The sequence below is a fragment of the Anabas testudineus genome, chromosome 17 (genome assembly GCF_900324465.2).
Source record: "Anabas testudineus chromosome 17, fAnaTes1.2, whole genome shotgun sequence".
In the NCBI taxonomy this organism is placed as follows: Eukaryota; Metazoa; Chordata; class Actinopteri; order Anabantiformes; family Anabantidae; genus Anabas; species Anabas testudineus.
In genome coordinates this window covers 14,585,198-14,609,045 of record NC_046626.1, presented here as the reverse complement: position 1 = coordinate 14,609,045, position 23,848 = coordinate 14,585,198, and the positions used below count along the sequence as shown (strand labels likewise).

At 40.2% G+C, this 23,848-nt stretch overlaps 3 protein-coding genes across 6 annotated transcripts; 1 reads left to right on the top strand and 2 right to left on the bottom strand.

The window, feature by feature from the left end:
- Window positions 1–6,538: 6,538 nt before the first annotated feature.
- Window positions 6,539–9,449, top strand: c1ql3b (complement component 1, q subcomponent-like 3b). 2 transcript variants are annotated; one of them, XM_026374029.1, is made up of 3 exons: window positions 6,539–7,441; window positions 7,704–7,815; window positions 8,531–9,449. In XM_026374029.1, the coding sequence occupies exons 1-3, from the start codon at window positions 6,821–6,823 to the stop codon at window positions 8,557–8,559; spliced, it is 762 nt and encodes a 253-aa protein (XP_026229814.1). In that variant the 5' UTR covers window positions 6,539–6,820; the 3' UTR covers window positions 8,560–9,449. The 2 variants fall into 2 exon arrangements, with proteins under 2 accessions (XP_026229814.1, XP_026229813.1); XM_026374028.1 differs by having other exon boundaries at window positions 7,704–9,449.
- Window positions 9,450–11,983: 2,534 nt separating this feature from the next.
- Window positions 11,984–14,373, bottom strand: LOC113171563 (phosphotriesterase-related protein-like). The gene is made up of 4 exons (XM_026374012.2): window positions 13,842–14,373; window positions 13,417–13,682; window positions 13,167–13,307; window positions 11,984–12,839 (listed from the first exon to the last, which is right to left on the bottom strand). Exons 1-4 carry the CDS (start codon window positions 14,286–14,288, stop codon window positions 12,629–12,631), a joined length of 1,065 nt encoding a protein of 354 aa, XP_026229797.1. The 5' UTR covers window positions 14,289–14,373; the 3' UTR covers window positions 11,984–12,628.
- A 1,077-nt stretch (window positions 14,374–15,450) lies between these two features.
- LOC113171566 (phosphotriesterase-related protein) lies at window positions 15,451–18,171 on the bottom strand. 3 transcript variants are annotated; one of them, XM_026374015.2, is made up of 5 exons: window positions 18,103–18,171; window positions 17,204–17,684; window positions 16,654–16,919; window positions 16,405–16,545; window positions 15,451–16,166 (listed from the first exon to the last, which is right to left on the bottom strand). In XM_026374015.2, the coding sequence occupies exons 2-5, from the start codon at window positions 17,633–17,635 to the stop codon at window positions 15,956–15,958; spliced, it is 1,050 nt and encodes a 349-aa protein (XP_026229800.1). In that variant the 5' UTR covers window positions 17,636–17,684; window positions 18,103–18,171; the 3' UTR covers window positions 15,451–15,955. The 3 variants fall into 3 exon arrangements, with proteins under 3 accessions (XP_026229800.1, XP_026229799.1, XP_026229801.1); XM_026374014.2 differs by having other exon boundaries at window positions 17,204–17,669; XM_026374016.2 differs by having other exon boundaries at window positions 17,204–17,669; window positions 18,019–18,112.
- Between the last annotated feature and the right edge of the window lie 5,677 nt (window positions 18,172–23,848).

Below are 23,848 nucleotides of genomic sequence, written 5' to 3'. Positions count from 1 at the left end.
AATCAGCAGCACAGCTGGAGGCTGCTTTACTTTACTACAACACATACCAGGTTAAAATATGGAGGGTCAGTGTTTATCTGGAACATCCCCCCTCACTGTTCTGTGAGGTTAAACTCAACAACTTGACAAAAAGGAAGTATAAAAAAATCTTTGCAGGACTGAATTACCCAGGTCAGCTTGTACCTTTGTCCTGCACGTTACCATTATGCTGAAATAGAAATCTGCTTAAAATTTAACCGGTACATTGTAGAAAGTGCACGTGAGTCAGTCGAACGATCGGCACCTCCAATCAACACCTTCATTGTTTTCATGAAGGTATGACGTGCAGTTGCTACTGAAGGTTGAGCTAAACTCGGTTGTTACAATCACTACGTTGAACACAATGATTTGCCTTTAGTTGCTGTGTAATTGCAGAACAGTGAGAATGAGATTGGAGATTTCTGAATGTGAGCCTGATTTGTGTCCATGTAAGACTGAATGTTTCCTTATCGCCCACGTTGGTCTCTCAGTCTGCACACTGCAGATTATGAAAATACATTTAAATACACTGTCTTCACCCATGCATGCTGTTTAATACTGTTTTCAGATATTTGTGGATTTTTTAAGTTGCAGTGTCATGACTTCTGGGGACTTCTTAGGTCAGCCTTTCAGAAGCAGTATGCTTGCATTTCTTAGCATTAACAGCTAGTCTGGCTCCATCCAAAGGTAACTAAATCTACAGACCAGCACCTTTAAAGCTCATTAATTAACACAGTATAGGCTATCAAGTATGAAACAAACAGGCTTAACAGGGTTTATTTCCCAAAATGGCAACTCATTCATTTAAATAACCAGAAATAACTAAAAAATAATAATAATCAAAAATGGAAATCTTTCATGGGACTGGAATGTGGTTAAGAGGCTTTTTTCCAAGAGCTCATCATTAATAAAATAAATCACTTGAATGCTATCATAGGGTCTCATCGCGTGTAGTTATGTTTACTAGTACATTTATTTGAATTCAGTGGGTTTGGTGTTTATGTCTACAGCTTATATGCTTCTAAAATGTAGGTTAAGCCACAGTATAATTATTCCTTTCAACCTCTACAACATGTTAAAGGGTCCTGCTCACTTTCACATGGTGCATGCGGGTCAGCAAATAGAGAAGGGCAGATCTGAAAAAACAACAGAATAAGAGAAAGAAAACCGAGAGAGAGAGTGATGATACAGAGATTGGGTGATAAATCTTGTTCTGATCAGGTTTCTCTGGTGCCCTCACACCTCAGTCTCTTTCTTGGGGTAATTAATCAATCCTAGACTAGAGGCATTGATCGACCTCTTGCGGCCCTCACTATGTTTACACTCCTCGATTGTATTTGCCACTAAGCCCCTCGCCGCCGCTCAATCTCATCGGCAGAAAAGGTGACACTCCCCCCTCTGATGCCATCAGCGAAAACAGAGCATCGATTGACATCTCGATGAAAATCAATCTACTTATTTTTTGTCGCATCTGGGATTTGGCTTTGTTATAATCCTTTGTTGTAATCCTGTATTCCAGGTTATAATACATAAAGTTTTATTGTGATCAATCAAAACACTCGTGGAATTCAGGGCCGGTCATTTCCTCAGAGACAGTCACACAAACCTCAAGTCAAAAAGTCCCTTGTTTATGTGTTGCTGACAACAGATACTGTTTCACCTTTATACAACTACAGTTAGAGGTCCCATATGTTCCTTAGTAACAGTACAGAAGTAACATCAACAAAATATACTAAAGTGCAAGTACTCATTAAGTTGAACTAATCTTTTTGAAGTGTGCTACACATTTTCAGCATATTTCTGAAACAAGTACTACGATTTCAGGTACTTTGTGATTTATTAGGCCTCTCACAGGACGCAACTTGTGACTCAACAGCTTATTCACACACTGTATGTGAGTGATGAGCTCCTGCTGAAGGACAGGATGATATTTCCAATGCAAAAAATGTTTTAATTGAATCAGTAAGAGGAGTTCAACTTGTAAGACTATATTTTTTTGGACACATGTACATTACAGTATTCAAATTGTATTGATTTTATCTACGGAAGGAAGGAAACTGAAAGCATTTAAAATTCAAGTTTCATTTTTTAAACCTTTCTTGCAACTGAACTTTATTCAAGGACTATCCGGAAAAGTTGCTTGACTAGAAACAGGAAACAGGAAATTAAACATAATTCTTCAAAATACCTAAAACGCTGTGCTTCACATCTATACAAGCAAAATATTCTTAGTTCCCAGGTGGATTTTACCACTTGTTTTAAGATAATAACAGTTTGGGAATTTCAGGACAGGGTATAATAGAACAATCATATACATTTCAAACCATAAACATATTAATCACCCTAATCTTCACATCCTCATGCAGTATCTCTATTCTCCAGACAACCAAGAGTACACCTGAAGCTCTAAATAATCCGTTTCCCTCATGTGGCAACCTTTAACTGTCAATGACTCCTTTAACTGTAACAACTCAGTATTCTGAGACCTTACTCATTGCTTTTATGCATTTACAAATCTGTACTTGGTGACTTCTCTCACACAAGGACGGAGTACAATGAAAACATTTCCTCCCACAATTTATAAGAATTAAAAGAACAGCGGTACACTGACACAAGGACGCGCACACCAAATGAAAATAAAGGTCTTAAGGTAATTGTTCGCCTGTCAAGTGGAAGGAAATAATGAAACCAAACAAAACAATCACCAATCACACCTTGATTATCACTTGAATGAAAAACTCAGCTCTACAGTCTGCAACTAAAGTCCCACCCTGGATGACTGTGATTGCTTCTCCATCTTAAATACAGTACAGGACCAGCTTTGAGTGGGTGGTGTGGTAACGCATTCTGTTATCCCCCCGCTGAGCTGAACTGATGAGCCCAGTCTTTTCACTGGCTCTTCTGTGGAAAAAGAAAAATAAACACTGAAATTTTGAAAGAGCAGAACATGTGAAAAGTACCGAAGGACGTGCATTTTATTACTGGTACACATGGTGTTTTATCAGTTGATAAACACGTGGGTGTCAGAGGTCACATAATGTTTCTGTTTATATTCCTGGCTGCCAATGAGAGGTCCATTTAATTTCCATTCCATTCACCACAGAAACAGTTTGACAAACCTGTCTCCGTTTTGATTGTCATAACTACAACTGAACCCTGCTTAGCCACCCAGGTCAGACTACATAGATGTCATGCATTTTTCATGCAGCATCACACTTATCTGACAAAGGGATATTTTTTTGTCTGTGAGAACTGAAATCACACCTCATATTTCATTAGACACTCAAAACGTCTGTGGTCTGTGGTCAGATGGGCTATATGTTTTATTCATGTCCTCTGAACATCTGCTTGTCCGGATGTCAAAAATCATCAGGCTCCCCGAGGACTCCTGCCTGACTGGTTGTAAATGAACTCCAAAGTCGAGACTGAAAACAACCTGTCAGAGCTCTTCACCGCCAGAGGAATCTTTCAATACAGCGGCGGAGGTGAGCTGAGTAACTAAGATCCTGCGCTGGAAAAGAGTGATGAGAGTCAGTTTCGGACACACACGCAAGAGCGCTTCTTAAAAACAGAAGTAAAAAATGTAAACTCTGATTCACGTGGTGTCATACTGTGAAATGCTTTCTAATACAACTTGTGCCTTCTTCCCACAGCTTTTGGTGGATTTTGACACTGCTGTTCACTCTGGCTCCTGGTCGACAAGTCTCCCTGAGTCACCAGAGGCTCGTGCCAACTGGAGGGAAAGAGCCTGACCACTAACAAGTGCTCACTGACTCATAGCTGCCACAGTATGTCCCACTGTGTTTGCGTGTGTGTGACTTTGCATGTGTGTCGGTATATACTCTTCTATTATATACTTTTCTATTTATCACTTTGCACCCTTCCCACAGAACATGTGTGCTTTTTGAAATGATCATGTATTTTAGCTCACATGCAGCGCCCTCCTAAACTACTGTCAGCTGTAACCAGTATGTCTGAGAATAAATCAAATAAATCCAACTTAAACCAGGACTAAATATCATAACACAAGTGATACAAATGAGAAGAATAATTGTGAGTGGAATAAATGAGCTTAAGTGCAGTATTTCTCTCTTTTTTTTTTTTTCATGATTAGCTATAAAATAGTTTTTTTTATGAAAAAATAAATTTAAGACTTCGACACAACAAGCAAACACACATCTGATTGACTCAGCATGAGGCTCCTTTGAAGAGTGTTTCCAGTGCAGTGAGAAAAGAAAGAAGCCAAGTAACCTATTCGTCAGCAAGACCTTCAAGTACTGTTGCTCAAATTTGTAACTATTAGCTATTTTCATATTTGTGATTTCCTTGATCACGTTGCACACAAACTCATTATTCACTGTAGAAACTGATCCTTGTAAATATTTAACCCCACTAACACCCTGTGTGTGAACTTGAACACATACTTCTCCACATATCCAGAAATAAAGACACAACTTTAAAGTAACACCTGCATTATCTCCAGTTAAGTTTAGCTTACAGCTAACTAAATCAAGTCGCAGTGTAAGGCTAACTCTTATACTGTGTTTGACTCAATAAGAGCAAAATGAATAATGAGACATGGATGACACATCTGACCAGACTCCCCAGTTCATGTCATAATTAAACAGCAGTTTAGTTAATTAGTTAGAGTTTTAAATTAAACTTCACAAAATGTAATATCATAGATTATTAGATTCAAATTCATTCTCATTTTACAAATTACGGGTACATTATAAATTATATCTATTAAAGTGACTTATCCAATGCCAGGTTAGCAGAATTTGATGTTTCCCTAATACCACACTGTCTGAATATCACTGGGCGACACAGTGGTGTAGTGTAGAGACCCTTAAGTGGACAGGCGGTTAGGAAAATGGATGAGTGGAAGAATTTTCTTAATGACAAAATTAGGCATTTTTGAAGAAGGAGAAAAAAAGTGTTCCTCCCCAATGAGGCATAACAAAAAAGCAGTCCACTTGATGACAACAGAATAAACACTGACATATAATCACCTTGTTGACACAGCTAACATGTTAAAAAGCTGTGTAGTTACACATTTGGCAGACACAGAAGCATCAGTGTTCATTTTGAAGTGTCATATTGTCCTCCTGTTAAAAGGTTCAGCTTTGGTTTCCAACTCATGTGGGAATTATCCAGCTTTTCATCTGTTCAATGCTCAACCAAGCTTTTCCAGCTCATCTCCAATGTTGCTTAGGAAAATAACCTACAGTGAGTTGCTGACGTGTTTTCAGTGCTGCAGTTGAAAACGAGAGAGAACCAAAACAACGCGCTTAAAGACGCAGAGAGAGCTGCAGGGCTGGTGATGTTTCATGTTGTCTTCATCGATACCAACACCAGGCATGACGTGTCGGGTGACTGATTAGAGCTGTTTTTAAAGGTCATATGATATCACTGAACACATTGAAGCCTGAACAATGACAAAAATAAAGTGTGAACTGGAACTTAAATGACTTTTCTGACAGCACAGGATTGTGGCTATAAAACCTCTGACTGTATCTGAGTCTGTCTTTACATATTACTACTTAATCTCTTCTTTGACAGATTAACATATTTAATGTGTGGAGACAAATAATTACTTGTGTAACTTTTCTAAGAGCGCCAACAATTGAGTATGTCTCTTTGTCAGCTGGTGATTTCAGTCTCCATAGAATCGTATTCAGTCTGCAATCAGCGGCCTCCAGAACAAACAATCTGTGTTTTTCCTTCCTGTTCATCTATCTCTCCACCTGACTCTTAGGCGCCATCGACACAGACTGACACCCTCTGCATTCGTGAGCACATCATCATCTGCCCTTCTCACCGAGGATTAGCCCTTCATCACTCAAACCTCACAAAAAGCCACAATGCCTCATTTTTAAATCTTAAAAATCAATTAAGTCTGTTTTTATATAATTGGTACAGTAACTTATATTGTGAAGTTGACTTTATTTATCCAAATGCTAACAATGATATATTTTAATTTAAAGCTGTTTATGGTGATCTGACCCTTCTTTATCTCTAAATGCCTCAGTATTCAGTCACTTCATCAGTACATCTGCATGAACTCATCCTTCACTGCCACCTCTCAGTGACTCCCTTCTTCTTTTCGGTGGCGCTATAGATTTTTTTTCCCCAATGATAAATTGGACACTGAGAGCCACTGAGGTGTGAGCAGCTGCCAAAACAATATAGCTTTGTGTCTTTAATGGGAGTCATTATGCTCAAGACCTTTAGAACTGTTTGGATAACGTGTGATGCAACGTTACAATCATCAAGAGGAAAAGTTCGCACAGTTAAAACCAGATCACATGATACAAAGAAGCTGCAGAAAATAAAGGAGTCACGTTTCAAAGCTTCAAAGTTACCACCGTGTTTGTATGTTGCTCACTTTCTCTCTTTTGATTGAAGAAATGCATTGATTCTATCCCATCCATCACCTCCACCCCTCCCCTTACTGTCCAAACACCAGAAAAGGGTATCGCTTAATTTCTAGCCCATTCTCTCCTGTGGCATCGTGGTGGGCAGGAATTTGTGTAGCTGACTTCGAAAATTGTTTACGTACGTTTTTAAACAAAAACAAATCTTCTGCTGTTGTTTATGGTATAAAGAAGATGTGCCAGCTTGAGGGAACCTGCTGCGCGTAAAAGTTGTGGATGGTTACTTTTGCGCATACACATTTAAAGGACTATCGCGTCTCTAAAATACAAGAGCAGGTCAAATTCTTCCCTCTGCAAAAATATCGCCCACAATCAGGCTGGAAGACCATTCATTCCGGAGAACACCGCGAATCCGCAGAGCGCAGATGATCGCAACTGGTGTTTGTGGCGTAGCGCTAGTGCTGGTGTTGGTGGTTCTGATCCCGGTCGTGGTGAACTCCGCCGGGACCCCTGCCCGCTATGAAATGCTCGGATCGTGTCAAATGGTGTGCGACTCTCACGGGACTGCGGCCACTTCCACGGCCAAATCAACCAACCCGATCAAAGACAACCGCCTGGTTCAGTCGCTCCCGACGTTCATTCAAGGTCCTCAAGGAGAACCTGGACGTGTCGGCAGGATGGGTCCGAGGGGTCCCGTTGGCGAGCCCGGACCACCTGGACCTGTTGGTCCTCCCGGGGAAAGAGGAGCACCTGGTCCTCCGGGTCTACCCGGAGCACCCGGAGCAAATGGGCCAACTGGTGCCATCAGCGCTGCCACTTACAACACCGTGCCAAAGATCGCGTTTTATGCAGGACTGAAGAAGCAGCATGAAGGATATGAAGTGCTGAAATTCGACGACGTAGTCACAAATCTTGGCAACCACTATGACCCCTCCACGGGGAAATTCACCTGCTCAATACCAGGGATTTACTTCTTTGTTTACCATGTGCTGATGAGAGGCGGGGATGGAACCAGCATGTGGGCTGACCTCTGTAAAAACAACCAGGTAGGAAACATAATATAGTTATGTAAGAATATTAAATTAGTTAGTATCACTTTTTAGTTTTAGTTAATAGGGAAAAAATATTTTCGTATTTTACGCACGTTTTACGCACAGTCCAAAATTAGCTGCGTTAACGTTGTTTTGTTGTTTTAAAGCTGAAATGAAACTAAGAGGTCGATCGCACGGAGGTAATGGAGCTGTCCGCGGTTTTAATTTGAAAATAAAGACGCTTTTAATCCCCATACTTGTAACATTTGCTTTCCAGGTGAGAGCCAGTGCCATCGCTCAAGATGCTGACCAGAACTACGACTACGCCAGCAACAGTGTTGTGCTACACCTCGAACCCGGGGATGAGATTTACATCAAACTGGACGGCGGTAAGGCGCACGGGGGCAACAACAACAAGTACAGCACCTTCTCCGGCTTCATGTTGTACGCTGATTGAAACACGGAAGAGACCTGCTGAGGGAGACGATCTGCTCTGCATATAGCTCGCTTCACTGCTCATGTTCAATTCAATGCCAGTGGGATTATTAGAGACAGAGCTCACCATCTCCATACTGCAAAAGGGTCAAGGAAGATGTGGGAAGAGTCGAAAAAAGAAAAGAACTGTTCATTTGGGACCTTACAGTTAAATTGCAGGATAGTAATAATGAATTTTTCTTTGCACAGCGTTGAACTGTACTGTTGTCAGATTGATTAGTGTCGCTATTGCACCCTGAATGAACTCTTTAGCTTTACTGATTAACTTTGCTGATACACTGTTTTAAACATATTGTAGCTGTTGTAGTAGTGAGTGGATGTAGGCTAAAAGTTAAATTAACTCTGAATTATAAATGATAAAACTGATACATAATCACTATTGTTCACAGCTTTGTCAGTCCATTCTGTATGTGTGCTTTATTTTTCAAAAAAATATGTTCTAGTTGTTGAATTCTGAGTGAAGGTGTTCACTGTTTCAACGATGCATGGTTGTAAAAAGGATCTTTAAACTCTGTGCAGCTTAAAAAGAATTCAGAAAAAAAGGCCATTACCATGTTGTCACAAAATGATCATAGAAACTAATTTTTCTTGTCTGTGTCTTTACAACAGCTGGCTGGAGCACCGGGGTGGTCTGGTAGTTAGTCACCATCACAAAACTGGATGGTGTCTCACTGACAGAAATGTTTCCTCCAGCTTGACAACATTCATCAATCTGCTCGCTGATTGTTAAGCCCCATCCACATAAGACTGCCGGTTAAAATGTAAAACATAAAGTTAAATCTTCACTTTCCTCTCAGGAGATTAATCAAACTTATATAGTTGTTCAGTCAGCTGTGGCGATCATGCCATTGATCATGTGGTGAAGTCACCCTGTGAGGCCACCTGTTCCCAGATGAGAGGAGAACATGTCCTTCATCTGGGCCTGCCAGCCAGTCAGCCTCCCATAGACACCCAGGCACCCACTGAGGGGCAACAGGACAACTCATCTAACACAGCCGCATCGTGTCGAGAGCAGAGTTGCATACTGATTACTAACCTGCTCATTATTTTCCTTCCGCAAAACATATTTGCAGAAATGTCACTTACAAATACAGAGACAGCAGCTACATGTCTGAGATGAAATTAGAAAAATCAATTAGCACCATATTTGAAAGCACCACTGTAAACACAACCTCCTGAGAATGGAAAATATTTGCCTTAGATTGCGTTCAATTGTCTGTAATAGTGATGGCTGCTTGTGGCATAAAAGGGACCAAAACAAGACTGCTAATGAGAGGCACTGTGATCCCCTTTTTATAATTTGCTTACAAAGTGAATAATGTGTAATCACAAGTACAAAATTAAATTTTAATGAATATGTGTCTCTAAGTCTTTCAGATGGGCGAAACAACAGCCTGTAATTCTTTTTTATTTTAATGGAAAAGTTACAAAACATTTAGCTTTGCTGAAATCCGTAAGGATGTTATCAATAGAGACCAATCTATGCTCAAACCCTGTAAACTCCTGGTTAAAGGGTTTAAAAGCACTTCTGTGATTCACCTTAGACTGTGATTACTACAAAGATGTTGAAGTTTTCATTGTGAGCTGTTCGGATGATGCTCTGAAGATAAAATTGCAACTACATCGAAGCGTTTGCCTGAGTGTTTTTTTTTTTGTTTCATTTGAAGGTCAGCCAATGTTTTGTATTGTGGATGACGGTTTTATCCACCTGGTGTTGTGAGATACGCCTCGCTAGAATCTTCAGCATGAAGTTCTGCAGGAAGTCAGAGTAGACCTGACCACAGGATCTGGTGCTGATGCTGTGTGTGACCACTATCTTGTCCTTGGAGCTCTCCTTCACCAGAAACTTGAATTTAAACATGTCACTATTGACAGTTTAAGCTAAAGAACATTGTTAAACTAGACTTTTGCTATATGTGGATCCAATATGTGGCTAGAAAATGACACACACTCCTCCTCCTACTGTGGCACACGTCCCTCTACAGCACCATGACACAAAGCAGCAGTTATGATAATATATACACCAATGCAGACTATACATTCAATGTACTGTAGCTTTTCCTTCAAGAATAAAGTTTGATCTCAAATTTAAGGGCAGAAGTCCTATTTCAGTCTCAAGTGTCGACAATCAATTGCGTTTAAAAGAAGTGCATTCAATCACAGAAGTGACACTGTAGACAAGTTTAACCACTATTCAGCATCTCTGTTCCAAATAGATCATACGTCATTAACAAACTTGAGCAGTTCAGCCTCATCAAATATAGTCCTACATGAAAGATAGTAGAGAAAGATGTTACATGCTAAACATTTAATTCAGTTTTATGTACAAGAGTAAATGCTTGTTATGCAGTACAGTTTCCATAGCTTTGCTAAGAATAAAAAATACCAGTGACCAGCATAACAGTGACTTGACTCATTGGTTGTGAAAAGCAGATAAAGATAAACCAGTGCAATCGATCAACAATCTGGTTACAAAGTAAAGGAATATAAGACCTGGAGTTTGTGCAGTCCCGTCCAAAATTTACAGATACGACAGGAAAGCGTGTCCCTGTGAAGATGAGCTAAGAACTCATTGACCAGACGGACTTAACAGTGCATGAAGGAGAGGGACGTTTGGACTGCAAAGTGTAGATCTTGGTACAGAAACTTGGCTTAAAACTTCAGTAATTTAATTGATTTGCTTTCTATTTACCACAGTGTGCAAAATTTAGTTAAATTACACGTGCAACAATGAAAATGTTGAGTTACAACTAGCAATATTTTGTGTAAGGAACAAAATAAAGCCTGCTGAAAACAACATGTGATGTACTAAAGCATGAGCCGGGCAGTTACATGTGTAAAGTACAATAGTAAAGTTTCAGCAAATTAAATTATGTATTGTGCATTGTAAATTGTATCTGAAATGCAACAAATTAAAGGGCTGAGGAAAACATGAGAAGATGATCCAGGGTTTGAGAGACAGACTCACTCAGCAGATGGTGCACACAGCAGCATTTGGTTAGCTGTTGCAGGGAACTGCCCTGTGAATACTCACCAATACACTGACCATCCCTACAAATGACTGAGCAACGGACCATACTGCAGGGCTTATGCCACCCATTTGCTGACAAGTTGACGATGCTGTAGAAGAAGATGATTTAAAACAAATGTTTGGAATGGGAAATTCAAACTGAATGTTTGTCTTTTTCTCGCTGGCTGTTGTGCTTTGGTTGAAATGAACAGTGAACATCTCTTCTTCTGACTTAAGGTGGACACCTTTAAAAAGCAACTTAATGCAGTTTTAGTATTTATGTAGTGTACATATTGTGTCTTGTCTCTGTCACCTTTAACCACTAATCCTAACCCCTACCACAGTTGCAAAAGTAGAAATACTGTAAATGAGTAACATGTATTGTTACCATCAGACTGTGAAACAAAAACAACAGTGGAGTTAAAGTAAGAGGAATACTTATATAGAAATACTACTACTACCACTACTAATAATACTACAATGGAAATACTCCTATGTACAAATACCTCTTTACCTACCTACTTTAGTACAGTATTGGGTAAATGTACTTAGTTACTTGCCACCTCTGTCTTTTTGTGTGTAAATATGAATCAGGGTATTTTCTTTGTTTCTCTCTGCTTTTATTTTAGATTGAATTTCCTCTACAACACACAGTATATCTTCATCAATGCAGCCGTTTGTAACTAAAGCGATGAAGTCTGGGGGCTGCAATCGTCTCAGAGTTGGGTTGATTATTGTGGCATGGTGCCCTCTGCAGACTGAGAGGAAGAACTGTTCATCATTGTCACAAGATCCAGCAGTAACGCATCTTTTTCCATATGATCCACACCATTGCACTAAGAAGTAGAACGGCACATACTATGCTCGCCTGGTAAACCACTGGTTTACTCTTGTTATGTGTGGGCTGCTATACTGGTCTTTTTCAATCTGTCACGCTAGGTAGGGTGATCAGCAGACTGACTACTAACATGCTCACTATTTTTGTTCCATAACAAATGTTCTTACAAAAACAAAGAAAGCAACTACAACATTAATGCAATTTTTTTTTTTTAAATTAATTAACGGCTTATTTTTCAGCACCACTCTGAATAAAACCAGTGGAGAATGGAAAATACTTGTCTTGTCTTGGTTGCATTCAAATGTCTACACACAAGTAAAAGCTATTTTCTGTGGCCTCTGAAAGAACTGGAACTGAAGGTCAGTTCCTTTGTGTTTGCAGCGCACTCAAGACATCTCAGTTTGCAATCAAAAGATGGCAATGAGATGAGGGTTATAAATGTCTGCTTTTATTTTCTGCCTTTTACATTTGGATATATTGTATTAAGCAACAGAGAATCTAAAACTTTTTGTATCAGATCACCAAAACCTTAAATGACCAAAAGTGTTGCTTGTTAGGCAAATGTATCCTGCAAGAGAGACTGTTCAAGCAATACGTAGATCTAAAGTCATGACACAAAATGCAATTAACAGACTTCAGCAGATAGAAAAAGGGGAAGGTGTTAGATGGATCAAGTCAATCACCAGACCTTGACCCAGCTGAATGCACATCTGAGGAGCAGATGTTCTGAGGACAGAAAGCTCTGAAAACAAACAACAAGTGAAGGAGGGTGCGTCTAAGTCCCTAAAAAGTGTGAGTCACAGGCTTTATGCAGCTACTGTGAACTAGGGACATGCAACCAGTATTTCATACAGAAGACCTATTTGAAGGTCAGCCAGTGTTTTGGGTTCTCGATGAGGATTTTATCCACCTGGTGCTGAGAGATGCCTCTCGTCAGCATCTTCGGCACGATGTTCTTCAAAATGTGAGAGTAGCCGTGACCGCCGTTGATGGTCAGACGGTTCCTGGTGTGGATGTCGTGTGCGACCACGATCTTGTCCTCGTAGCCCTCCTTTACCAGGAACGCCAAGCTGAACAGGAACACAGACGAATAATGAGGGAAAAAACTCAAACAAGTCTTCTGTTATACGTTAGTGGGTGTACACAGTGTGTCACCTTGTTCTATTCTGTTGAATAAGAAAAATGTCCCTTTGTGAAAAATAAAGTATATCATATTGTATCATTAGTCCTATTGCTTGCTTCACTGTGCAGAGACACTCTGCTCTCCACAGCGTCTGCATAAGATGTACACTGATGTAGACTCTATAGTAGTTACATTCACATAAAAATATACACCGTGGGTTTCTCAACAAGAGGAAAAGTGGATCAGATTTTTAACTCTCTTCAGTTTTCCTCACATCTTGACTCTCTGGCTGTCACTGGGCATGTCCACCTCCAGGTTAAATGGGTAGTTCAGCATCTCTGTTCCGAATAGATCATACTCCAGGTAACTCCCCACATTAGCAAACTCGAGCAGTTCACCCTCATCAAATATAGTCCTGCATGAAGAGAGGAGAAAGGGGATAAATCAAGGTGCTACATGTTTGTTTCTTCCATCCATCCATTACCGAAATCACCTATCGTGTTAAAGGATAAAGGACTTCTTACCTGTCCAGGTGAGACATGACAGTTTTGCTGATGTCACCACCGGCCTCCTGGAGAATCCGGACTATTTCTGCGGGAGCGGCGTGATTCCTGCCGGGGTGAATGATAACGGGGCACCCGAGCTGAGCCTGAGCATGAGCTGTGGCCTGCAGCACCTTCTTCTCGCTGTCTGTGATGGGCCAGCCGGTGCCGATCTCTCCGATCACACCACAGCGGATGTCGGTTCCGTCTGCGCCATGAATCACCTCACTGACAATGGTGTCGGTCAGCTGAATTGCAGAAAATGCAAAGTTAGTCAAAGCAAGCTGAAGTCACACTAAAACTGGGCACATATTGGTACATACAGTGATTAGTTGCTGATGTGTCTGTTTTGCATATTAGATAATTAAATATTAAATAAATAAATCTTTGAAGAGACTGGATCACACCTTCTCCACACTCATTTTCTTGGTGGCGTCAGTGTGGGTGCAGTCCACATAGTACCCTGCTCCTGCAATAATGTGGACCCCGGTGTCTTTAGCCAGCTGCCTCAGGGATGACACGTCCCGGTCAATGCCTGTGGTCGTGTTCTCCACCACTGTGCCACCTCCAGCTTTCTTGTAGGCCAGCAGCTCATCCCGCACAGCGTCATTATCCTTCTTCAGCTGCAGGTTCTCGTGGCAGCTGTAGGGGTTTTGTTGCAGCCAGTGCATGTGTTGCATTTGGAACGGGTTCTCCGCCACTGCCTCATCGCCTGGAGGAGGAGGTACGTACATGAAATCGAACTTTGTGGTCAGGTGCTTGTAGGTCAGATGTTCGTGGGTCATGGTGCGGCCTAGCTGATCTGGATCCACCAGACCCAGGACTGTTTGGACCTTCCCGGTTAGCTCTGACATGATGCTCTGAGCAATTTCAACAACCTGAATGGACACAAAGTAAAGACGACTGAGAGAAATATCAGACGTGGTTAAGTTACTTGCTATTCATTTACAGATCAGATCAGGCAGACAGGTGGGTTTACTTAACACTCTAACAACAACAAGGAACCTTTGGACTGCAAAGCGCACTTCCTGGTATTTATTAAACTTAAGTCTGTCTAACAGCCATATTCATTTACTGGACTCCTTGTTCATGTATCATGTAAAACTAATACTAACCTTTGACTCAGCTCTTGCCAAACACACAGAAGGATTTGATCAAGTTTCTTTACAGCTCTGGCCTGATTGTTATGTTTGTGCCACACACTCCCCATGTGTTTGCTCAGGAAAGAGTCTCATCGTTACAGAGACCACAGCAGTTTCTCCTGTGACACTTACTCACCGTCCTTTCCACATCCATCTATTGTCCTGCTTTTACGACAAGAATCCACATCCATACTGAGCCAAAATATAAAATCAATATGATAGCAGGAAATTTTAAACAATTTCAAAAATAGACAAGGCAAGAGGAATGCAAAACAAATGTACTAGTTCAAAAATGACACAAAGTTTAATGTGTTGAGTGCTGTTGTTGTAATAAACCCAGATTACCATCGGACAGCAGGGTTCCTCACTGATGACAAGAGAAGACGTCCACTCTGGAGGACGACAGGGAGGTACTCAAAGAGAGGAATGACCAAGAAGGGCCATTAACATGGATTTGATTAGTCTGGATATAGTTTTAAATATAATGAAAACATGTATTTCTATGCCCAAAGGAGTTGTCTGAAAATCTCTTCCTGCTTAATGACAATAAGAATTTTTAAAATTTATTTTCTAAACAAATGCACATTATTCACTCAGACTACAGATGCATGGTAATATTGAGTAAGTCAGAAACCCTGGGGGTAATTACTGATGCAGACCTAAGTTTGAAAAAAGCTAATAATCCATATGACCAAGACATCATTTTATTATCTAACAAATAAATCTAAGAATAGAGGTTTTCTGTCCTTCTTTCTGAGGAGGTGGCCCATCCTTTTTATTCCTACTAGATTATTGGGGTCTGACTCTCTGGAATGGGCCTCCTGAGGATTAACAACTGCTGACACAGTGTTTTAAAAACAAGTTTTTATTTTTTTGTACAGTACTTCTACTGTGCATTGTATAGACATTGGGCATAGCCACTACAATCACTGGTGTAACAATGAGATATTAAATGAAGAAAATAATGACACTGGCATTACATCAGAAAAATCTATTAGCACCGTATTTGTGAGCACCACTTACGAAACAACCTCAAAAGAATGGAAAATATTTGTTTTAGATTGGCTGCATACAAGTAAAAGTTACTTTTTAGTGGCATAAATAGGACCAAACCATAACTGCTAATGATTGGCACTATAAAAACTCTTTTAAGTGGGCAACAAAAAAGGCTGTAATTACTTCCATTAAACAACAAAGTTCCAAACTTTTAGCTTTGCTGGAAATGATTTTAAGATAATTGACAATAACGTGATATATAATAACATGAATAAATGAATTATACTGATTATTCTTAAGATCTTTAAGTTTTAATTGTGAGATCCTCAGGTCATTATGTGAAATTAAAATTAAAGTGAAATCAAAGCTCAAGTTCTTTGTTTTTATTTGAAGGTCAGCCAGTGTTTTGGGTTCTCGATGAGGATTTTATCCACCTGGTGCTGAGAGATGCCTCTCGTCAGCATCTTCGGCACGATGTTCTTCAAAATGTGAGAGTAGCCGTGACCGCCGTTGATGGTCAGACGGTTCCTGGTGTGGATGTCGTGTGCGACAACGATCTTGTCCTCGTAGCCCTCCTTTACCAGGAACGCCAAGCTGAACAGGAACAAAGAAGCGTCAAGTAAAGAACTGAAGCACAACACTACTGACAGTAAAGCTAAAGAACATACTGTAATTTCCGATCTGCATCTGTCCATTGTTAAACAAGTCAGTGCCAACAGCATCATATACACCGATACTAACTATATGTATTTATAATTTCCATCAAAAATGTACCTTATGGGATTCTGTAATGACAATGTAGACAATTTTAACCCTGGCTAATGTTACTCACATCTTGACTCTCTGGCTGTCACTGGGCATGTCCACCTCCAGGTTAAATGGGTAGTTTAGCATCTCTGTTCCGAATAGATCATACTCCAGGTAACTCCCCAGATTAGCAAACTCGAGCAGTTCACCCTCATCAAATATAGTCCTGCATGAAGAGAGGAGAAAGGGGATAAATCAAGGTGCTACATGTTTGTTTCTTCCATCCATCCATTACTGAAACCACCTATCCTGTAAAGGATAAAGGACTTCTTACCTGTCCAAGTGAGACATGACAGTTTTGCTGATGTCACCACCGGCCTCCTGGAGAATCCGGACTATTTCTGCCGGAGCAGCACGGTTCCTGCCGGGATGAATGATAACAGGGCACCCGAGCTGAGCCTGAGCATGAGCTGTGGCCTGCAGCACCTTCTTCTCGCTGTCTGTGATGGGCCAGCCGGTGCCGATCTCTCCAATCACACCACAGCGGATGTCGGTGCCGTCTGCACCATGAATCACCTCACTGATAATGATGTCGGTCAGCTGATTGGCAGAAAATGCAAAGTTAGTCAAAGCAATGTATATATTACAATGATTCTCTGTTCAGTCGTGGTGTGTAATTCAAGGACTAGACAGTGCTGCCAGAAACCAGTTCACATCAATCAAAACTCAGAGAAGAACATAAACAAACACAGCACGTCTCGACACAATCAAATTGTCAGCACCACAAATTGATGCAGCTCACTATCTTATCTTTCCAGACACACACTATAGGGATGAAGCTGAATTTAAAACTGCTTCGTGTGGCAGGTTTTGGGTGAACACACCTTCTCCACACTCATTTTCTTGGTGGCTTCAGTGTGGGTGATGTCCACGTAGTACCCTGCTCCTGCAATAATGTGGACCCCGGTGTCTTTAGCCAGCTGCCTCAGGGATGACATGTCCCGGTCAATGCCTGTTGTGGTGTTCTCTACTATGGTGCCCCCGCCAGCCTTCCTGTAGGCCAGCAGTTCGTCCCGCACAGCACTGATATCTTTCTTCAGCTGCAGGTTCGCGTGGCAGCTGTAGGGGTTTTGTTGCAGCCAGTGCATGTGTTGCATGTGGAACGGGTCCTCTGCCGCTGCCTCATCGCCTGCAGCAGGAGGGACATAGCAGCATTCAAAGCTCATTGTCAGGTGTTCGTGGGTCATGGTGCGGCCCAGCTGGTCTGGATCCACCAGACCCAGGACTGTTTGGACCTTCCCTCTTAGCTCTGACATGATGCTCAGTGCAATATTCAGGGTTTCCAACCACCTGAAAGAAAACAAACTACAGACAGTTGATATCAGACTTAACCTTTTCTGTCCTGTGCAACATTTACAGATCACACAGTAAAAGTAAAGACGCTCATACTGAGTGACCACTGAGTAGCAGTACATGCAGGAGTGAGACCTTTGGACTGCACGGTGCAGAATCCCTATTAAACTTATTAAACTCCGGTCTCAAAGCAATTTATTTCATGTAGCTTAATACTAGTGTCGTATTTTGCAAAACATAGTTAATTGACCTCTGCAACATGTTAATCTTTAAGTAACTCTACATAACTAGCAGCGTTTTGTGCAAGAGTAAAGTCAACTAAACTCAAATAAAATAACAATCACACCTGCAACATGAGACAGGCGGTTACTTAACACTTCAGCAACGTTAATTCTGAACTGTATCTGAACTGCAAAAACATATTGCTAACCTAGTTTTCCTCGCAGCGACCCACTTCCTCCGCTGAGCACCAACAGCTGATCCACCGCTTTACTGGTAACAGCACCATAACACGTCACGGGAAGTGGGAGTTATCGCGAGAGTTCAGTGGCGCTGACTGCCATGGTTAGAAATACATTTTATTTCTTTATTTAATTTAAATGTTTTTGTCTTTTATTTTGAAGCACTCTGGAACCTTACAAAGATTTCTGTAGTTTAGCTTTAATAAAAACGTAATGTACTCTACAGTATGTACATTTTGTACACTGTGTACATACTATGTGTGAAATGGAAAGAAGCATCCCCATCCTTAAATAAAATACCAATCACAGATAAGACGTACTCTGAATTAAAAGAAGGTTAAAGGTAACACACAATCAACATTACTCATATTGAATTAAGACATAAAATTTGCCTGATGTTACTCATGAGTCCCATCCCACTTCAGGCTATCATTAGTGACAAGAGACATTTATCTGGCTGACATGTTTCATACACTGCTAAAGGGAGACTAAAACAGGTCAACCACTGACACAGATCTGAGTTTGCCTTTTAATCTGTACACTGATCTAAGTGGCAAATGTAAAAATGTACTGAAAACATCGATTCTCATGGCCTAAACTCACCAGTGGGTTCACTATGCATTGTCACAGAATTGCATTTTCTTTGTTCCTCTTGTGCAATGATTATATTTTAAACATTCCTCTGTAATATACAGCTTAAAAAAGGCAGACTGTCATACTGAGTGTGACAGTGCCCTCTGCAGACTGAGCGGTGCAGCACTGAGTTTATTACACATTACATAGTAACCAAAAAAGCAGTCGGTCTATTGACTCTTGTGGAACACAATGATATGACATAGAGAAAAATACAAGATATGATTTGGACTGTGGATACAGCTTCAGACAGCAGGTATTGTGCTATGAGGAGGTCTAGGGTCTGACTGCTGCGGCTGAAGGACATGTGATTGAGCATCTCATTTCAAAATCTAGGCTTTAATGCGACACTATCCCAGGCTCCACTTTTCTGGGAAGGCTTACCACAAAAATTGGAAACTTGGCTCCAGGGATTTGCCCCCATTCAGTCAGAAGAACTTTGTTGATGTTGGGTCATAAGACCTGGCTCAGAGCCTCCGTTCCACTTCATATCAGAAATATTAGATATGATTGAGGTCAGCGCTCTGTGCAGGCCTGGTCAAGCTCTTTAACAATAAAGTGTGGATTTCTTTATAAACCTCACTTTGAGTCGATCAGTATGGTGTTGTTGTGAAACAGGATATGACCATCATCAAAATTGTTGTAACAATGTTTGGAGCACAGAGTTGTATGAAACATGCTGAGGCATTAGGAAACTGGAACCAAGGGACCAAACTCAAACCACGAGTATCAGCCCCAGACTGAAAGTATGTGGACAAAGTGTTCACAGTTCTTCATAGTTCAGCAATATGTACATCTAAGGCTGTGCCTTGTCTTTTAAGTTCATTAATGGGTTCTAATATGCTATAATGCAATAGTCAGATATTGGTGTTTATTATTAATTAATTTTAATTATTAATCTATCAACAACTACATCCCCTTCTGTGGACACCTGTAAGTGGAGGCTGGCATATAAGCAGATCATTAATAATAATATAGTAAAACACTGTTGTAATAATAAAAAATAAGAGATAGATATAATTAATTACATCCAATAATAATTGATGATAATTGATAATTGATAATTATTAAGAAATCAGTTTAAAATGTTTTTAATGTGTTCAAAATGTTGTTCAAAATAATGCAGTAAGAGTAATTTACTGTTGATAGTATGAAGAATAAATTTTTTTAAATGGTCTAAAAGCTAAAAATGTTGAGAAATTTCTAAGTAGAGAAAGTTAAGGTAAACAAATGATTACAACATAAATAACTGTACAATTCAACCCTGTTGGTGTACAAAATGCCCCGATGTTCATGTGAAGTGTCATGCAAATCACTTTTCCATGGGTCCACATGACAAGCGGGTGATGTTCAAGTTGGTGACTCATGAAGCATTATGTAGAAACTGGGACAACAGAAGCATCCACAAAGTCCTCTGAAGTTTTTGCCACCAGAACAAGAACCAAACTTTATGATGGCTGTAAGGACTATGGTTGTGGTCTGTGCTCTCTTTTTGGGAATGTGCAGCTTCACAAGTGGCAGGCGACCTGAAATAACACAAGCCTTCTGCAAGATTGGCTGGTAGGAGTTGATGTATCTGTGATCGATGCTAGATTTTTGAATTTAGCCAGTGTTTCATGCAGTGTGAACAAGGAGGCGGTGTAAGATATATTTTGTTCATTTCTCTTTATGTATTCAGGTTACTGGGTTTGCGGTGTGATCAGGTTAACTCGGCTATTGTGACTCACATCAGAGCCATGAGCTCATACAAGGTGAGAAATTTAGATTGTCATGGGTTTATTCTAGTAATGGACACGTAAGCAACAGTTAAATGCTTCATTTGTGGATTCAATGCAGCTCGGCCCAGTGACTCCACACCTTATTCAGGCCAAACACACTTCTGCTGACGGCCAGACTGAGAGCGTTAACTTCACTGTGAAGCCTGCCTTTATGGACCAGGGCTGCCACGTAGAGGTGAGGGATCCTTTTTTCTACCTGTATCCAAATCATCTCAATAACCACCAATAAAATTTCCAAAGAAATACACACAAGGACAAACTTTTACGTAAATGAATTTGGTTGTTGTTCAGGGGTCATCCGTGTCGGCATTCTGGTATGGCCTGTTCAGTAACGGCACCAACTACTGTAACCTCCACGATGTAATCCAAGGTACGTTTTTACTCTCGAGGTTTTTCCAGCAGTAATTATTGATCTTTTCTGATTAGTTAGTGGGGCAAACCTTGCTCAGAACCTCTAAAGGGGAATATATGCTTGGTATAAAATGGTATAAAATTACTTCCCACTTTTGTTTCTTGTCTGTGCAGGAAGTGGACTGTCCAGAGCTCCAGGCTTCACTGAATTCACTAACGCGTGGATCTGCCTTGGATATGGGAGTTCAGACTGCACATGAGTGTAAACTATGAACGATGCATTTTCTGCTTTCTCATGGGGGGAAATTCTATCCCGTCATTAAAAATAAAGAGAATGGATTTCCTAAATAAATGCTTGATTGTTAGACCGACTCTGTTGTGATGTGTTCTTCTCTTTCTGATCAGTTTGATGTCATCATAACAGACAAATAAAATCCGTTTCCTTCCAAAAACTAGGGCATTTCTTTTTCTGAGGACGGACCTCAAACATTTGGATGTTAGTGTACCTTTCTGTCATGAATCATATGCAATACAAGGCTCAGATTGCTTATGGTAACACATGGTGGTACATGGGACATGGTGACATGAGCATATACAGTACAGCTATTCTATTAACTGAGCGAGTTGTGCAGTGTAATTGTAATTTGTTGGTGAACTACATTTTAAAATTAGACTTAAAGATATAATTTCTAAATTGCTAACAGCGATTTCAAAACTTATCTCTCAAAACTTATTGGGGGTAGTTATTAAAATTAAATATGTACTGAAACGGCCATGCCATGCTTAGTTTAGGGTTTATATTTTATTTTAGAACCCCAGACCCGAAACTGGGGCATTTCACTATGAGGCAGCATGCAAACATACACTGACCCCAAGGTTTTGGGCTTCTGACCACGTTTAACAATGGTTATATGTTTCCTAATAGATAATACAGAATTTTCCCTAATTCCCAAAGACTTTTGCACAATCAAAGCTGTGAAATTGAACCCTACTGGTCTAAAAGATGCTATAACATTCACATGAAGTGTCATGCAAATCACTTTTCCACAGATCCACTTGACAAGCCCGTAGCATTCAAGTTACTCACTCAGTTTGTTAGAGAAGCGCTGACAGCACAAGGACTCAGACAGTCCTGTGAAAGCTCTGCCTCTGGAACAAGAACCAAACTTCATCATGGCTGTGAGGACTATGGTTGTGGTATGTGTTCTCTTTTGGGGAATGTGCATCAGCACAAGCAGCAGACGACCTGAAATAACACACGCCTACTGCAAGATTGTCTGGTAAGAATTCATGCATTTGTAATCAAATGTTAGATTTTTGACTCCAGCCGGTGTTTGCTGCAGTGTGCACAGGAGGGTGTAGAAGATAGATTTAGCTTATTTCTCTTTATGTATTCAGGTTACTGGGTTTGCAGTGTGATCAGGTTAACTCAGCTATCGTGACTCAGATTAGAACCATGAGCTCATACAAGGTGAGTAATTTAGATTTTCATGCATTTGTTATTTATTCTGGTGACAATCGTAACAACAACACAACAATTGATTTCATTTCAGCTTGGCCCGGTGACTTCATCCCTTATTCAGGCCAAACACACTTCTGCCGTTGGCCAGAGCGAAAGTGTAAACTTCACTTTGAGGGCTACTTTTACGGGCCATGGCTGCCATGTAGAGGTAAGTGATGCCTTCTTTTCCCTGAGTTATTTATATCGACATGCATTAATTTTGACCTTGTTCAGGGATCATCTGTGTCTGCATCCTGGTACAGCCTGTTTGATAATGGCACCAACTACTGTAACCTCTACAACATTATCCAAGGTAAGTTTTTAGTGTCTGGGATATTGTTGCTGATTTTATTTAGAAATGTATGAAACTCAAAGTTATATGTTCTGCAACTTGTGGGAATCAAGATGCAAGATGCTCAAACTGGGTGCCATTAGTGCACACTTTTTGTTTATTATTTCCCTTTTATTTCCTGTCTGTGCAGGAAGTGGACTGTCCAAAGCTCCGGGCTTCACTGAATTCACCAACGAGTGGCTTTGCCTTGGCTATAAACGCTCAATGTGCAATTGAGTGTGAAATCTGAAATCTGAATGCGTTTTGTCATGGTGTCATGAGAATATAAGTGGAGAGAATAAAATAAAATAAATAAAAGCTTGTTTGTGATGAAAGTGATGTTCCTACAAGTACAAGGCTTCTATTCTTACTTAAATGATTTTTTGCTTGTTGCACGTAGGGTGCACCATGATAACATGAACGTGTACAACGGAACAGTTTTTATTACAGTATATTTGTCGATGAACTCATTTACAAAGTAAAAGAATCAGTTAATGTGACAGCAATGACGACTGAGAATGACTTTGTTTTAAAACTTACCACTCAGCCGTCTCTTCTCAGTGGGATGGAAATGATCAGTATTTGGCTGATTTTATAATTTCGTCATTTTTAACATTTAATGCTGCCAGTTGAAAAAAGTGACATTCTCCTGAAGGAAGTGACTCACACTGAGCGATGTAATTTACATTTAAAGATTAAGGCAGGCAGACAGGATAAATTACTCCTTGACTAAATGTTGGACTTCCCAGAGGAACTTTCATGAACTTACCAAAAAAGGTTTAGTTAACAACAAAACGAAAATAATCTATATAGATTATTTGACCATTATATTTGTGCAGGTTGGGTAAAATTAGGTCACGATTTTAATATATGTTTTTAATAAAAATAAAACCAAAGACCACATTAGCCTAGCATTTTCTATTATTATGCTTCTGCAAAAAAGATAAACTTTGAGAAAACCATTTTCTTTTCATTTTCACATAGAGTCTGTTGTGTTCATTGCTTTATTCTTGTGGTATAAACAGGGTTAGACAAACTGTTGTTCTGAAAATAACTGTAAAGTGATTATGTATACAGAAGCATGATGCATAAAACTCTGCTGTTGTCACGATATACACATG